At 38.0% G+C, this 18,118-nt stretch overlaps 1 protein-coding gene and 2 pseudogenes across 1 annotated transcript in view; 2 read left to right on the top strand and 1 right to left on the bottom strand.

Annotated features, from left to right (window-relative positions):
* The window catches only part of HOOK1 (hook microtubule-tethering protein 1), an 88,662-nt gene extending 70,934 nt beyond the window's left edge, over positions 1 to 17,728 (top strand). Inside the window, exons 16-22 of the mRNA XM_006862485.1 lie at positions 3,387 to 3,480; positions 5,337 to 5,371; positions 5,789 to 5,871; positions 7,882 to 7,982; positions 11,443 to 11,544; positions 13,814 to 13,882; positions 17,554 to 17,728. Coding sequence (XP_006862547.1) covers positions 3,387 to 3,480; positions 5,337 to 5,371; positions 5,789 to 5,871; positions 7,882 to 7,982; positions 11,443 to 11,544; positions 13,814 to 13,882; positions 17,554 to 17,724 — 655 coding nt within the window. The 3' untranslated portion in view covers positions 17,725 to 17,728. The remainder of the gene's footprint in view (positions 1 to 3,386; positions 3,481 to 5,336; positions 5,372 to 5,788; positions 5,872 to 7,881; positions 7,983 to 11,442; positions 11,545 to 13,813; positions 13,883 to 17,553) is intronic.
* Positions 1,101 to 2,459, top strand: LOC102818378 (annotated as a pseudogene).
* LOC102825347 lies at positions 6,785 to 7,706 on the bottom strand (annotated as a pseudogene).
* Positions 17,729 to 18,118: the final 390 nt, after the last annotated feature.

Genomic DNA, 18,118 nt, shown 5'->3' with positions numbered 1-18,118 from the left:
AGAATAGGTATCCCAGAACACTTAATTTTGCTCTTGAGGAACCTGAAGATAGCCCAAGAGGCAGTCATTTGAATAGAACCAGGGGACATTGAATGGTTTCACATCAGGAATGGTTTGTGCCAGGGTTGTCTCTTTTTACCATGCTTATTCAGTCTATTTGCTGAGCAAATAATTTGAGAAGCTGAATTATATGAAGACGAACAATGGCATCAACACCAAAGGAAGATTCATTAGCAACCTACTATATGCATATGATACAGCCTTGCTCACTGAAATGAAAAGGACTTAAAATACAAAATACTGATGAAGATTAAAGACCACCACTTTCAGTGTGGGTTGCTTCTCATAGTAAAGAAAATGAAAATCCTCACCACTGGACCAACAAATAGCTTCATGATAAATGGAGAAACAATTGAAGTTTCATAGGTATCATTTTGCCTGGATCCACAATAAACTCTCATAGAAGCAGCAATCAAAAAATCAAACTACATATTTTACATTAGGCAAATCTACTGCACAAGAACTCTTTAAAATGTTCAAGAGCAAAAATGTCAATTTGAGGACTTAAGGTGCACCTGAATAAAGCCATGGTATTTTCAATATCCTCATATACATGTAAAGTTGGACAATGAGTAAGGAAGACTGCAGAAGAATTGTTACATTTGAGTTACGGTGTTGGATAAGAATATTCCATGGACTTCCAGAACTAACAAATCTGTGTTGGAAGAAGTACAGTCAGAATGCGCCTTAGAAGCCAGGATGGCAAGACTTCATCTCTCATATTTCAGACATTGTATGAGGAGGGGACCAGTCTGTGGAAAAAGGATACCATGCTTGGAAAAGTGGAGGGTCAGCAAAAAAGAGGAAGTCCCCCAGCAAGGTGGATTGGCACCATGGCATCAGCAGTGGGCTCAAGGGTGAATGATTGTGAAGATGGCACAGGACTGGGAAGTGTTTGTTGTGCATAGGATTGCTGTGGTTTGAAACTCACTCGATGACATCTAACAATAACAATAACAGGAAGACAGCCATGTGACTAGATAATTATTGCGTTATATGAAAAACCAAAAAAATGGACCTGGGGCACCCCCACAACCACAATGGCGTCCATAACCCTGCTGCGAGCTACACCCCGCTTCTGTGGTCTCTGCGCTGGCCTAACTCCACTATTGCAGGGTCTTTTGCGGCCACCAAAGGCCCCAGCACATCCCCTCTTGTGCCGTGGCCTGGCTGTGGAGACCAAGAAAACCTATGTGCGCAATAAGCCCCATGTGAACGTGGGTACCATTGGCCATGGGGACCACGGCAAAACCACACTGACAGCAGCCATCACCAAGATTCTGGCCGAGGGTGGTGGGGCCAAGTTTAAGAAGTACGAGGAAATTGACAATGCACCTGAAGAGAGAGCTCTGTGTATCACGATCAATGCTGCCCATGTGGAGTATAGCACTGCGGCCCGCCACTATGCCCACACAGACTGCCCGGGCCACGTGGATTATGTTAAGAATATGATCACAGGCACTACCCCACTTGATGGCTACATCCTGGTGATGGCAGCCAATGATGACCCCATGCCCCAGACCCAAGAGCACCTATTACCGACTAAACAGATCAGGGTAGAGCATATTGTTGTGTATGTGAATAAGACAGATGCCGTCCAGGACTCTGAGATGGTGGAGCTAATCAAACTGGAAATCCGAGAACCGCTCACTGAATTTGGCTATAAAGGGGAGGAGACCCCGGTTATTGTAGGCTCTGCCCTCTGTGCCCTTGAGCAACGTGACCCTGAGCTAGGTATGAAGTCAGTGCAGAAGCTGCTGGATGCTGTGGACACTTACATCCCAGTGCCCACTCGAGACCTGGAGAAGCCTTTTCTGCTGCCAGTAGAGTCCATGTACTCTATCCCTGGCCAGGGCACAGTGGTGACAGGTACACTCGAGCAAGGCATTTTTAAGAAGGGAGATGAGTGTGAGTTCCTGGGACATAGCAAGAACATCCGCACTGTTGTGACAGGTATTGAGATGTTCCACAAGAGCCTGGACAGGGGAGAGGCAGGTGACAACCTTGGGGCCCTGGTCCGAGGTTTGAAGCAGGAGGACCTGAGGCGTGGGCTGGTCATGGCCAAGCCAGGTTCCGTCCAGCCCCACCAGAAGGTGGAGGCCCAGGTTTACATTGTTAGCAAGGAGGAAGGTGGCCGCCACAAGCCTTTTGTATCCCACTTCATGCCTGTCATGTTCTCCCTGACTTGGGACATGGCCTGTAATGTCATCTTGCCTCCAGGAAAGGAGCTTGCCATGCCCGGGGAGGACCTCAAGCTCACTCTGATTTTGAGGCAGCCAATGATCTTAGAAAAGGGACAGCGCTTCACCCTGCAAGATGGCAGCCGGACCATTGGCACTGGCCTTGTCACTGACACACCAGCCTTAACTGAGGAGGACAAGAATATCAAGTGGAGTTGAGTCTGTGGACCTCTGCTCAAGATCTGCTTCCGGGGTGGCTGCCCCTTTTCCTTCTGGTGCCCTCAGGGCTCAAGCTGCAGCCCTTACCAACCCAGGAGCACACACCTAGACGGACACTTCCCCTGTTCAGAAGGAATGGCCTCTCTGCTGGCATAGGCCAATAAATGGTTCTGTGAATAATTAAAAAAAAAAATATATACTAATGGGCAGAGGATATATGGACTTCTGGTATGACGTTTTAGGATCAGCACTGGACTGTGAACCACAAGGTCGGCAGTTAAAACCCACCAGCTGCTCCTTGGGAACCCTCTATAGAGTTGCTATGAATCTACAGCACGTAACAACAGTATAGAGAGAGACAGAGAGATTAACTCTTACTGGTAACTTCCTTTGTAGGCAACTTTTAAGCAGGATTTTAAAGAATGTAAGTTAAAGTAACTAGTTGCTAGTGCCAATCTCATTTTTTAAAACATTACGAACATGGGAGTTGGTGACCCTCCTCTTCTCTAAATATATCTTGAGATCCAAAACAGGGAAAGGATGCTCAGTTTGTATTTATTAAATATAGAACTATAGGAAAATTTAGCTGGATATTGAGTTTTCCCACTAGGTAATACAATGCAGAAATGTTATGCCTTTGCCATGGATATATTAAGTACCTAAATGTTTCAATATTGGCATAGGTGTTTTCAGGATAAAAACCTATTTCTCCTCCTTTTTTTTTTAAGGTATTTCCTTAGGAGTAGCTAATTGTACTACATGTTATATCTCACTGCATATAATTAATCATTCAGTATTTGCTTTTTTCTATTAAATGTCTACTTTATGAATTAGATTGCATGACTCTACCTTTAAATTTAAATAAATCCTCAAGTACTTTGACTTTCTAATACAAATGAATACATATAATTCATCTTGCAATACTAGACTAAGCCAAGAGCGTATCCGAGAATTGCAGCAGCAGATTGAAGACCTCCAGAAGTCTTTACAGGAGCAAGGCTCCAAGTCTGAAGGTGAAAGTGTAAGTAACTGAGAAATTATAATAATAATTATTCCTTGTGTAGGCTTCTCTGTAATAGCAGGTCCAGTTGCCGAAATTAATCTAGCATTTGGATGCACTCCCCTTTTCATTGAGGGTACCATTAAATACCGTATATATCTGCATAACAGATGAAGTAATTTTGCCACTTTGGAGCCTGTAAACTGATCACATATACTATAAATTGATTTCTGTCCTGCTTCAACAGTTATGTCTAAGTTCATGGTAATTTCTGATTGTGAACATGCTATAATTGAGGACTTCACAGTTCTGCTTGGCTTCCAACAGGACTGGCTTCAGAAAAAAATCAACAGTCATAGTTGAGGAAAGTTTCTAATAGGAAATTAGTGAGGGACAAAATGATTTCTGCCAAAAAGAGCATTCAAGAAATGGTTAGTACGAGCCGCTGAAGGACAGAAACTTTAGTGCAATCTTAGAAACATCACAGCCCTAGATCCTCCTTCCTGCAATACTGACTCATGGTCTTTCCATTTTCTAATCATTTTGATGGCTGATACGTTAGGGTAGAGATAAGGGGACTTAAAAGAGATCAATCATTGCATATTTCTTTGTCATTTGATCTCCATATGTGTAGTGGAAAAGAAGCAATGATTGAGGGAGGTACGTATTTTATTAAAAACAACAAAAATGACAGGGCTAGATGTGCATTAGCTAGCTATTGATTGAAGGAGACCAGAGAGAACGGTGATTCTGCCTGTGTTGATGGGGAGGAAACTGTACAGAATAAGTGAAGAGATGAGAAGGCAGATTGAAAGGGTAGCATTTCCTTTCTGTCTTGTATATCCTTTATATGATTTTTTCTTTTTTTCTTGGGGGCTTGGAAAATAGAAATCGTCTCATGCATGGCGGCATCTCATATGTGCATATATACGGTATTGTAACCTCTCTAATACAAATATTTTTTTAAGTCATGTTAGGGAAAATATTTTAAAACGGGAATTAAATTTTAAAGTATTTTAGAGTTCAAATTGCTTTATCTTTTATTTTTTTGTTTATTGATGTCCAAATTAAATTTCAGATTACACATTTTAAACCTTTCAGCTATTTAGTAGATGGAGAACTACTATTGTAATTTAAAATTTTTTATGAAGTGGAAATTACATATATAGGTTGTTGTTGTTGTTTTTTAGCAAAATATAATTGCCTCAGTATTAAAGTGCTTCTTTTATAATGATATAACATTGGTGTGTTAGCATTTGTTATTGTGGTTGTTGTTATGTGCCGTGGAGTCGGTTCCGACTCATAGTGACCCTGTACAGGGTTTCTGAGGCTGTAAATCTTTATGGGAGCAGAAAGCCTCATCTTTCTCCCACGGAAAGCTGGTAGTTTCGAACTGCTGACCTTCCAGCCAGCAGCCCAATTCGTAACCACTGCGCTACCAGAGCTCCTTACAATTATATAAATGTTTAAATAATTATATCAGTTAATTTTAGGCTTAAAACCTTAAAATTTGGATTTTAAATAAATGACTTTAGCTATCTAAATATTTGATACTCCTGATTTTGATATATCATTTCCAGCTTGTGTTTGATATTTTTCCTTCAAATGGAAGTTTTATTTAAAAATTTTTAAATATGAAACATTATTCTGTGCGAAGTCATTTTTCTATCCTATTTCATTTTTCCTGTTCTCCTTTCCCTTTTTGTTTTGAAGTAAAAAATACCCAAAATACTAAATTTTCATAAGTATGCTATCTTCATAAGTTTATTATTATGTTATTAAACAGTATACCCTCAAAAGGAGATAAAAAGGTTTTGATGTCTGAAAAGCCTTGTCAAGATAAACTCTTACAGTAACTTTTTAAATTTATTTTATAGTCCAGCAAACTAAAGCAGAAATTGGAAGCTCATATGTAAGTAAAACTAATATTTCATTTCAAATATAAAAGGGAAATTGATATAAGCAGATTCCCTTATGCTGAATTCAGTGTTCTCCACTGCCACCAACAAATAAAAAGAAAAGCATGCTGCAAAATTTAGACTTCACCCAACCATCCCAAATTCCTGTATTTTACTATTGCCAATTGAAGAGTTTAACAAGCAGACATCTTGGCAAACGGGGAAAAAAAATTTAATATTTTTAGCACCACCATGTGCCAGACAATTTAAATCTTCACAGCAGATATTGTTCCCATTTAGAAAGTTATCATTCTCATTTCATAGGGAAGGATGCTAAGGATGCAATATAATACAAATATTATATTGCAGAAATCAGTTTTCATTCTTAGATCTGTATGACTCCAAAGCCTTTCACTCTTCCCACTACTTAGGGAAAAATTGACAGAGGTCCATGAAGAACTGCAGAAGAAACAAGAGCTCATTGAAGATCTTCAGCCAGATGTAAATCAGAATGGTAGGTATTTATAGAACTCAGTTATCAGATGATGTGTATAAAGACTTGCTCTATTTAGTTGAAGGGTACAAGAACTGGATATTAGTATTTAGATAATGCATAGGTATATACAATAAAAATAAAAGTTGATGAAAATTTTTAGTCATGAATGAATGATCTAATCTTGAAATAAAAAATATAACTTTGATGAAATGGATTAATTGATATGTAAGAGTACCAAACATTTTTAAACGTAATAGAGTGAACATGAAAATATAAATAAATGTGAATAAAAGAATTATTTGTCATTAGATAACAATGAAATCCAAAACCTGTAGAGCTGATGCTTTATTTTCCCTTCTTGTGATTGTGTCCACAGTGTAAGGTTATTTGCTTATTGAAATACTTGATGAAAAAGAGAGAGAGAGCTAAATAAAGCAGATGATAGCTATTTTTGTGAGTAACAAATTAAAAAGAAACAATTAAGGCTATATTGGTTGTAGTTAAGAAGTTTTAAATGAGAGTTCACTACAAAGAAGAAATGGACAATATCTTTAAGTTCCCTTATCAGGTTTTTGTTTTGTTTTGTTTTGTTTTTAATTAAAAACAAAACAAAACAGTTATTCACTGTCAGGATGAGACTATTACATTTAGCAATTAACAGCATGGGTGCGGCGGGGGCGTGGGGGGGATTCTACATTAAACATTAAAACCCTTTGTTGGAATGCTTTACACTTTCCACAGAGCAGAAACTGAAATAATAGTCACAAATACAGTCCTTGAGTTTTTTTAGGTTTTTGCCCATACACCTGAGTATTGTGTAAAACATGTCTTCTTTGTAGCAGCTAGACCCTGCCACCCCTGTGCTTGGCTGAGTTCACAAATCTGTTGTAACCTGTCGCTTCCCTGTCACTTCTCTGGCTCTCCTCTCCTGCTAAGCTTTGTTTCCTGGAAATCCTGAAAACCCTTTGCCACTCCCATAGCTACTGCTGCTGCATGAACTGCCATAACCACCTTGGTTTCATGGTTTGGCAAAATATTGACCTCCACCACCATAAGTGCCAGAGCTTCTACCTCCAAAATATCCTCCCTTCATGGTTCCAAAATGTGAAGATTGATTGTTGTAATTGCCAAAATCATTGTAGCTTCCATTGCCTCCAAAATTGCTTCTGTCATTACCAAATCCATTATAACCATCCCCACTGCCTACATCTCCACCACCACCACACCTGCCACCAAAGCCACATCGTCCACTGAAGTTTCCTCCACGACCAAATTTGTCATTCCCACCAAAACCACCTATACGACCACCAACAAAGTTTCCAGAACCACTTTGACCTCTCTGACTGCAGGAGGCACTGGCCATCTCTTGCTTTGACAGATAACAATCTTATCTACAGAGTCATGGTCATCAAAGGTTACAAAAGCAAAGCCCCCTTCTTGTCATTGCCTCTGTCATGATTTCAGTCACTTCAATCTTCCCATACTGCTCAAAATAATCTCTTAGGTGATGCTCTTTGGTGTCTTCTTTAATGCCACCAACGAAAATCGTTTTCACAGTTAAATGGGCACCTGATCTTTGGGAGTCTTTTCGTGGTTCCACCACTCTTCCATCCACCTTGTGTGGCCTTCAGTTCATGGCTGCATCCACCTCCTCCACAGTAGAGGAAGTGACCAACCCAAAGCCTCTGGAGTGCTTGGTGTTTGGATCTCTCATCACCACACAGTCTGTGAGCATCCCTCATTGCTCAGAAAGGCTCCTCAGGCTCTCACCTGTTGTTTAGAAGCTCAGTCCTCTGATGAAGAGTTTCTGCTTCAGGCTGTTCAGGCTCTCTAGGAGACTCTGACTTAGACATGACAGCAGTACGGAAAAATAAAAAGATTAATGATGCTTCCTCCGTGCCTTCCACAAGCAGAAAGAAGTAGGCTCCTTTATTAGTCTTTAGAAAAATAAATATGATAGATATAAGTTTCTGTGTGAGCGTGAAGTTTTTAAAATAGGAAATAGTCATATTTTCATTTTATTAACAGTACAAAAGATCAGTGAACTTGAAGCTGCTCTTCAAAAGAAAGATGAAGATATGAAAGCAATGGAGGAAAGATATAAAATGTACTTGGAGAAAGCAAGAAATGTGAGTAGTTTGGCTTTTAGAATTCAAGTCTTTGTGTGACCCATGTTCTGATTAGTGTTACTGCACCTGGTTGCATTGCTGTTCCTGCATCTATATCAAGTCACTTTTGTCTAAGTGCCTCTCCTTCCCTGTTAGATTCCTGGTGGGTCTCCATATCAGCCTTCCAACTTTCTCACTCATCAGTATCAGCTAAAACACTCATGCAGCTCATCGGGACAGCTTATGCTTTAAGTATAATGTCTTCATTAGAGGAAAATCACTGTTATAATGTGAGGAATCTTGAGTTCTTAACATAAATGTCTTGTCTTTTCTGACAATGTAGGTTAAGCTTTTTACATTTAGTCTAGATTAGAAAGGTAAATACGAAATCCTCTTTCTTTTTTTTTTTTTTTTTTTTTTCATACTTCCATTAAAAATAACTGATTTGGTTAACAGTGGCTCCGTAGGATGAGCACTGGACTACAGACCACGAGGCTAGTGGTTCTAGCCCCACTAACTGCTCCATGGGAGAAAGATGAGGCTTTTGCCTCCCAGAAAGATTTGCAGCCTCAGAAATCCTCTACAGGGTCTCTCTCTATGAGTTGAAACTTTCTCAATGGCACTTAACAGCAAAAACTAGTACTATTCAAGTGGTGAATATTTATTCTCATAAATTCTTTCATTTCCATGACTTACTTTATGGTTTCCAAATTTAGTATTGAGTATTTAGTATTCTGTCTCAGAGAATGGTGATATACTATTTTCCATTTACTGAATAAACAAGAAAAATTTATGTAGAAGTTTTAAAATATTGCAATATGGTTATCTTACTTTCTTGTATTTATGTTTTATATACTTATCAATTAAGACATAAATAGTACTTGCAGCAACAGATAAACCCCAAGCTCTCAAGGTCAAACCTTAACAAGACTGAAGCTTACCGCTTACTCACATCAAGTCCAGTCATTGATGTGAAGGAGTTTCTGCTCCATGCAGTCATCAGAGGGTCTGCCTCCCTCAGCCTAGGATTCCCGTGGTCTTGACATTGTCTCACTAGTAGATGAGGGAAGGCAGCAGACTATATGGAAGTATGTAATAGATACATCAGACCTGGAAACATTGTCAGTCACTTTCAGTTTAAGGCAGCTACATTACTAGCTGTGTTTCCAGAAGGGAAATAGGCATGACAATCATCCAGGCATTCTTCACCATAGTTACAGAATGATAAATGCTTAGAGTGTTGGTGTGGTTAAGTGCCACCAAGTTGGGTCCTACTCCAGAAACCCTGTATACGGTTTCTGAGGAGTGTTTGGTGGGTTGCAACGTAGCAACCTGGACCTAGTGGTCAGCAGTGCCATGCTTATCCTAAAATGCCACTCCAGAACTCCATGATTATAGTAGAATATGTAAATTACAGAAAAGTTCTCAGAGACTTTAACATTTTGATAGTCAGTATTTTCCAAACTCTGCATTTTTTTCAATGCATCTTTTCCCCATGATTCCTAATAAAACTCCTATTTTTTATAATTTATTAAGCATTTACTCATGCTATATAAATAGGATTTAATTGATATTTATTGAGATAGTGTAGTAGGTGCCAAGTTGGCCAGCTAACCACAAGGTCAGCAGTTTGACTGTACCAGCCACTGTGCAGGAGAAAGATGAGGCTCTCCGCTCCTGTGAAGTTTTACGGCCTCAGGAGCCCTATACAGCTTCACTGTGAGTTGGGACCAACTTGACAGCACACAACCACCACAACTGCTAGTCACTGCGAAAATAGGAGTGACCATAACAGACACCACCCTATGGAGTCTACATTGCAAAGCTAAAGTAATGACTATATAATATTTCATTGTGAGGGTATACCAACATCAAACCAAGTTGTTGATTTGATGCCAGCTCAAAGTGACCTACATGGCAGAGTAGAACTGCCTGATAGTTTCTAAGGCTGTAAGTCTCTACAGAAGCAGACTCCTCATCTTTCTCCCAGGAGACTCCTCATCTTTCTCCCAGGAAGCCGCTGGTCGATTTGCTCATCTTTCAGGTAGCAGCCCGAGAGCTAGTCCAGTGGCCCACCGGGGCATACCATAAGTTATTTGATGATCTTCCTCTTGTTGGAAATAGCTTTTTTTCCCCTCTCTCTCTCTTGGCTTCTAGAAATAAGGCTATAGGCAACATTTTTGTACAGAAAGCTTTCTTCTTCTTTTGGTTTATTACTTTAGCCTTGAATCCTAAAAATGAAATTATTGAGTCAAAGAATAAGAGTATTTTAATAAGACTGTTGATATGAATTTCTAAATGACATTCTAAAGAGTTACAACTAACCAACAAAATCATGGCAATTGTTGTCAAGTGTCATCAAGTCAGTTCTAACTCACAGCAACCCTGTATAGGGTTTCCAAGGAGCAGCTGGCGAGCTTGAACCTCCATCCAACCTTGCAGTTCCAACTGACTTTGCAGTCCAGCACATAAACCCACAGCACCACACCATGATTCCATATACATGCATTGAGTAAATTGTTTTTTAATGAATAAATGGACCAGGGTAATTAGTTGTTGTTGTTGTTAAGTGCTGTTGAGGCAGTTCTGACCCGTAGCAACTCTGCATTGGTTTCCAAGGAGCAGCTGGTGGGCTTAAACCACTGAACTTGCATTTCAAACCAGATTTGCCGTCCAGTGCTTTTAACCTACAGTGCCACACCAGGACTCCAGAGTAAATAGAAGGATCTTAAAAAAATTCATGGAAAAAATCCATGAATTGCTGAGTCAGAAACAACTGGATGGCACTTAACAATTGAGCACCTTAGGGTTTGCGGACAAACCACCAAATCACCTAAATCGATTATATTGGTTTTACCATTAATTATTGATCTCACAACTTAGCTAATAATATTACATAGTTAAATTTGAGAGATTATTAGGGATTTAATTTCATGGGATACTTTTAGTAAAGTCAGCAAGTTTCCCTGATGTTAATATGTTGTTGTTAAGTGTCGTTGAGTCGGTTCTGACTCATAGTGACCCTATATAGCATTTCAGAGGAGCAGCTGTTGAGTTTGAACCACTGACCTTGCAGTCAAGTGCTTATCCTACAGCACCACACCAGGATAATCATTTTAATTTTTTAAATGCTCATGTCAAGTAAAGGTGGAAAGAATTATCTCAAGACCTCAGTGCTCAAAGTTTGAAATGGCTAAAATATTGTCCCTTAGTACTGAGCCTTAAGGAAGGAAAACTTGATTTTGAGATAAAGACCTCTTTATTTTTGTACTGATTTTTTTGTTTTTTCATCTATAAATTATTTTTGTCATGTCATTCTAATTAGATTGTAAAACAAGCTGAAGTTAGCTTTTGGATCACTTTCTGGATGATTTTTTACTTTACTTACACCGACTTTATAGAATATATACGTATGTTGCGTTTTAATATTTGATAAGGCAAAGGGAACATGAAATATTATTTTCTTATTTTTTTCAATCAGGTAATAAAGACTTTAGATCCCAAGTTAAACCCGGCATCAGCAGAAATAATGCTACTTAGAAAGCAGTTATCAGAGAAAGAGAGAAGAATTGAAATTCTAGAGGTAAGATTTCTATAGTCACTCATCTCCTTGTAATTCCATACTATGTATATACTGCATATACGGGTAATTAACTGTTAACATATGTTTGCCATGAATTGCCAAATTTCACACGAAATTAGAAATAGGTTTTAACATTCAGTATGTTTATTACAAAGAGTCTCTCTAGCACATAATATTGGTCTCTAGAGTTTATATACCCTGATTAGATGTGGCATTGTTTCATTCTCCCTTTGTGGAACAGTCAGTGATACAGATATCTTTGACTTCCTGGTAAAGCCATGTTCTAATGTTTTTAAAAATCCACCTATCTGATTTTCATTCAAGTATTTAGAAAAGAAATGGGTCTTACCTTTTAAAAATTCTACCGTGCTCACTCAATTAACCAGCCTTATCATCTTCCTGACCTAACCCAAAACAAGCTTATCAGTTGGATAAAGGAAGTAGTTACAAGGTCCCAGTAGTCCCTTGAATTACATGGTTGTCAGTCTTGCAAAATCATGTTAGTAATGGCATTCTCTCACTAATTATCTGAATCTTTCATTTTGTAAGTTATTTTTTATGCTCATTGCATCATTGAGCTGCGGTGAGGATGTCAAGAGGGATTGTGTATGTTTTAGATTTTATAGTTGGGAATATTCTAGTTTTGTGTATAAATTGTTTCACAAAACTATTGTTTTAATATTGTGGTGGATATTTTATGCTAGTTCATAAAAAGATAGACTTGATTGCAGAGCCATGCTGAATTCTAAATATTGGCCTTGAAACATTTGAAATTGATAGTTGTTTTTTGTTTTAGATTAACTGGGAATGTTGTATTTCAGAGAGACACATTGTCTTCACTTACTGTTATAAGGGATTATATAAATATGTAAAACTATAGAATTATATACGTAAATATTTACATTTATGTGTATATTTGTGTGTGTGTGTGTGTGTGTTTAATTTTTGGGTCAGTAGATAAGGGACTGTGGTAGAAACTATCAAAAGAATATGAGAATACAGAAGTATCTCTGAAGAAATATTATTAGTTCTACAGGATCCGCCTCATATTTCTTCCACTAAAGATTTCCCCACATTTCTTATGTAGAATCAACTGTGTCTCCATATGATTCCATGTATCTGGACTCATTGCGTCACCCCATAATAACATTGCTTTTCTTACTGGTATTTGCCAGAATGTTGTAAGAAGCAGAGGTGTGACTGTCTGTCTCTGTGTAGTCAGCATTAAATACTCCATAAATTAGCAGGCCAGTATGGTTTTATTAGTAACAACTTCACTTTTTCTCTCTGCACTTCAGTCTCCTCATATGTAGAATAATGAGACTTAGGCTAGATAATCTCTGGAATCTAAATTTCTCCAATTATTAATTTTCCAGTAGAAGCCAGAATGAAAATGCACACTCTTAGTGGTGTTTAAAATTCAAGAATGACAATCAAATGATGCATCTAAGTATTTTAACTGAGGGGAAAACCCCTCAATTAAGACATAGCGTATGGGTCTTTTTAAATGTGAATTCATTTCTACTCATTGCACAAGAAAACAGAAGTCAGATAATGTCAGTAGTAGAGTTCTTCTTGTCTGCCATCCTTCTCTGGGAGTCGGTGTCTGCAGTGGGTATGATCTAGGAGAAGGGTTCGCTCCTCCTTCATTTGAGCTTCATCCCTGTGTACTTTCTTATCATGAACATCTTGCCTTGCCTGAAAGAAGATTCAAGTGTTTCATGATAGTATCTTTTTCAATATAAGCCTACAGTATCTGGTGATCAACCGAATTTTTTAAATTAGCTATTTTAGAGTAATTAAAAAATTAATATCCGACTCTAGGGTGGCAGATACATATGACCACAAGGAACTTAAGTACACAGGTGTCCAGGACTTGCAAGATGAAAATTTGTGCCAGTTTTATGGGGGATTTTGAAGGATTTTGCTGGTTAATTTCTCCTTAGACTTGATCCCTCCATAAATGCAGTTCCACTGTTTTGTTACCTGAGCTACCTGTTAACCTTTTTCTCTAGACGCACGGGACTATAGCTTAAAAATCACTTTATTTTTTAAATGACTTTGTTCTGCCAGTCACAGACCCTATTCTGTCCTAAAGGTCTTCTTATATGCATGCTTTATGATCTAGTTTGTGTTTTTGACTATTTTTGTGTTTCACAAATTCATCCTTCAGATTCTATCAGTAATGAACATAATAAAGAAATGATTTAGCTTTTAATAGTTTGGGGTGATTTCTGTGATTTTTAAGAGTCCTCATATCTTTTTCCAGAGTGAATGTAAAGTAGCAAAATTCCGTGATTATGAAGAAAAACTTATTGTGTCTGCCTGGTATAATAAGGTGAGTTGAAATTCCACTAATGATTAGGTGTTCATCGAACTTTTAGACCAAGAATCACAGAAAGAAAGTATTTTATATCATAGTTAACCTGTGTGCATTTTACTCTGATTGTGTTCTTTTTTAAATGTTGGGCATAATTTACTAATTGAATTTATGACTTATTAATGTTTTACCACCTTTAGTTGATGGTCATGAAGTACAGGTATAACAATTCATATTTATTTTTAAATTGCTTATATAAACTGAAACATTTGTGGTCCTTAAAGAGTTTCTGAAGAAATGTGGCTCAGTGTGGGTATCTGTCTATTGTAGAATCAAATGCTTCTGATACTCAGAAAATTTATTTTAATATCTTTCAACACCCTTCAGTGTGTCCTTTATACTGTGCTCATTTTTAAAAAATTTTTAATCCAGGGAATATACTTCAATATTGTTTCTCCCACCTGCAAAGGAGAATATAGTATAAAATAATTCGAGATGCATTTTATCATCTTTTGTATCAGTAAGACAGTCTCAGATGTTTTTAAGACTAGTGTTTTCATGATGTATATGGTTCTTTGGGGTTACTCTAATAATGGAGTCCTGGCCTGCAAAGTTGGTTTAAACTGCAAGGTCAGTGGTTCAAATTTATCATCCACTCCTTGGAAACCCTATACAGGGTCGCTGTGGGTCAGAACAGACTCTGTGGCACTTAACAACAACAACCAGCTACCATAGATAAGGCAACTGATACTGACTCAGCTGCTGCTTATTTAATTTAAGAAAATATCATTTTACAGACTTCCCACATGAACCCAGAGTGTTTTATCGACATTGAACTAGATTTCTTTTATCAAACATGTCGTGTTCTATCATGCCACCACACTTGTCTGTGCTGTTCGCTTCATTTTTTCCCTCCCTTCTCTATATGTTAAAAATCTGATTTAATTTAGTAGCATACATCATGGAAAATAATAGAGTCAAGCAATATATCATTCATTTTTTGAGAATGTAGGTGTTGAGAATATGCTCTATTTCTTGCACTACACTAGTTCTAGTGACAACGGAGTTCAGTAAAATTATGTTATGATGTGATCTAATTAGAAACCCAACAACCATCGTTACAGTAATTTGTTGTGTATTAATACATACATGTGGTGCTACACATTAATGCACTGGACCACAAGGTCAGTTTCAAACAGAAGGTCGGCAGTTCAAACCCACCAGCCGTTCCTTAGAAAAACCCTATGCAGGGTTGCTATGAATCAAACCATCTTGATGGCACTCAACAGCAACAACAGTGTGGTGGTAGTTAGCGCCTGGAGTCAATTCTGACTCATAGTGACCCTGTATAGGGTTTCCAAGGCTGTGAGTCTTTGCAGGAGCAGAAAGCCTCATCTTTCTCCTGGTGAGCTTTGACTGCCAATCTTGTGGTCCACAGTCGAGTACTTATCCTCTAGAACCACCGTGCTCCAAATATATAAGTAGTTGTTGTTAAGTACTGTCGAGTCGGTTCTGACTCAATAGCAACCCTGTTTAGGGTTTCCAAGAAGTGGCTGGTGAGCTTGAACCACCGACCTTACAGTTCAAACTGACCTGCGGTTCAGAGTTTATCCTGCAATGCCACAGTAGTAAATTTGAATGTTAGTGATTCTCAAACATAAGCATGAGTCAGAAGACTTGTTAATAACACATACCTTACCTGTAGAATTTATGATTCAACAGAGTCAAGAATTTGTATTTTTGACAAAGTTCCAGTGTTGCTAATGTTAATCCAGTAATCATACATTGACAGCACCTAATCTTAGTTTTCTGTTGTGCTCATAGCTGGTAGAGTGATGGTACAAACACAGAAATTGTCTTTGGAAGTTTTCCCTGTTAATTAAGCTTTAATTTTATTTAGCACACTTTGCTGAACTGTTGCTTTTAACAAGTTCAACTTTAGTGGATTTAGATAGAGAAACTAGGTTTTATTCTTTGTTTTCTCTTTATTAGTATTACTCTATACAGATTAATTTGCTTCTCAACTCTTTATTTGATCCTTTAAAAATTTGGAACCCCATGCCTTATAGCATTGATTTGAGAAAGTATTGCTACTAGAGGTTTTTCCAGTGTATATATTTATTTATGCCAAACAAAAAGTGAGTTCAAAAATATTTTTTTATTTTAATTTAAAACAAAAAATAATTAAAAAAAAAAAAAAAGCTGCAGCTAAATTTTTTCAGTAAAACACTTGTCTTGGTCTCATTCGTGATGGCGGTGGTGTGCCACTGTGTCCGTTGTGCCTCACAGTGACCTGGTATAGGGTTTCTGAGGCTGTAAATCTGTCCAGGGAACAGAAAGTCTCATCTTTCTCCTGAGTAAGTAATTGGCATATTCGAGCTACTGATCTTGCAGTTAGCAGCCAGCTTCTAATCCACTACACTACCTGGGCTCCTTTAGTCTTGTCATCAGTGTCAGTAAGTGTTGTCCAATCACAAGAAGTCTTTCATCTCGTTAGGGTATCTGGAAAAAAAAAGGATAATTTTTGTGCCATGAAAAAATGATTTTGAGGTCAGAGCTAATAACAATTTTTTAACAAAGGTCAAGTGGACATCTTCCAAAATCATTGAAGCTTGAAGCAAGCTTATGGGAAGCCTGCCTCACATAAAACAACAGTTTTTGAATGGATCAGGCATTTTGAGGACAGTCAGGAAGACCTCAGAGTTTAGCCAACAGAGTGAAGATTGTTAAAACCTAGACAACTGTAGAAACTATGGCTGGAGTTTCTGGAGGAAGACCATAGAATTACCATGGATGCAGTGGCTACTGAAGTTGGGATCTCATGGAGTTTGTCGTTTTCGATTTTAAGTGAACATCTTGGACTCAGCAAGCTTTCAGTTTAATGACACTTAACCACAAAGACCAGCTCTCCCAAAAAGTGATCCTTCATTAGTTTTTTGAGTAAGATGAAAGCTAATGAAGATGATTTTAAGGAATGAATTAGAAGCAGTACGAGTCTTGGATTTATCAGTGTAATCCAGTGAGCAAGATCCAGTGAAAACAGTGACTTCTAAGGGGATCCATTGGGCCAGTTGTAACCAGGGTTCAAAGGGTTATGATGATGATGACTCTTGGGGGGATTCCAAATGGATAATTTTAACAAATTTTCCCGAAGGGCACAGAATCATCCAGGGGTTTATTAGGAAGAGGGCTTAAGAAAATGGCAAGCTGTGTTGGTGAGAAAAAGGGCAGGGAGTTCCACAGAGGAAATTTTTCCCATAACAGCAGTGCAGCTGCTCATTTTTCAAGGGAAGCACAGGCTGTCCTATGAATATTTCATTGGGAAACCTTACCCTATCTACCCTACAGCGCTGTTCTTGCCTTTTGAGACTTCTTTTTTGTTTCCCAAATTCAAAGAACATGATTTAAGTACCTGGAGGATTCCAGAACTGCCATTTGACATGGTTTAAATGGAGGAGTACAGAATTCTTTGTGGAAGGGTTCAAGAGATGGAAACACTGCCTTCCGAAGAAGACAGCCTAGTTGGAGGAGATGTCAAGAAATAATAGTGTCACATTTTTAGATTTTTATTAAAGATTGCTCTGATATTGTAGCAATGCTTTTTGACTTACCCTTGTATATGATAAGCATATTGCAAACTCCAAATGCTATGTGAATATTTAGTGATGTTACTATTTTTATTTTTCCAGAGCCTGGCATTCCAGAAACTAGGAATGGAGTCTAGACTTGTGAGCGGTAGTGGGGCTTGCAAAGACAGTGGAACCTGTACTCCTGCTCGGTCTTTCTTAGCGCAGCAACGGCACATCACCAACACCAGAAGAACTCTCTCTGTTAAAATTCCCGCTGCAACAGCTGATTAAACTGTACAAGGAAACAGAAACAGAAGTGCCCTTAAAGTACTTTATACCTTCCAATTAGCTAGCTACCAGGTTTGAAAAGAAAATCTATAATGCTGAGTATCAGCTATTTTTAAATCAAAATTTGTGAAATTAATTTTGACAGTTGATTTTGAAAACAAAGTATAGAAGTCACTATTTCTGGGGGAGCACATTTGAATAATTGGAAGATGTAATTAGGCATACATCTTAAACATACTGTCTGTTGAGAATATTATACTTTCATATATATTTTATATATTTTAAGGTTTCATCTCCAATAATTTGGTTAATTTGTGCTATATAATCAGGAATATATAACTTTACAACATATATATTATTTTGGTCCATATGTAAATAGTCTGGAGGTAGGCACATA

Source organism: Chrysochloris asiatica, unplaced genomic scaffold (genome assembly GCF_000296735.1).
Source record: "Chrysochloris asiatica unplaced genomic scaffold, ChrAsi1.0 scaffold00048, whole genome shotgun sequence".
Classification (NCBI taxonomy): domain Eukaryota; kingdom Metazoa; phylum Chordata; class Mammalia; order Afrosoricida; family Chrysochloridae; genus Chrysochloris; species Chrysochloris asiatica.
The sequence above is the reverse complement of the archived record's forward strand: the minus strand, read 5'-3'. Positions and strand labels throughout refer to the sequence as shown.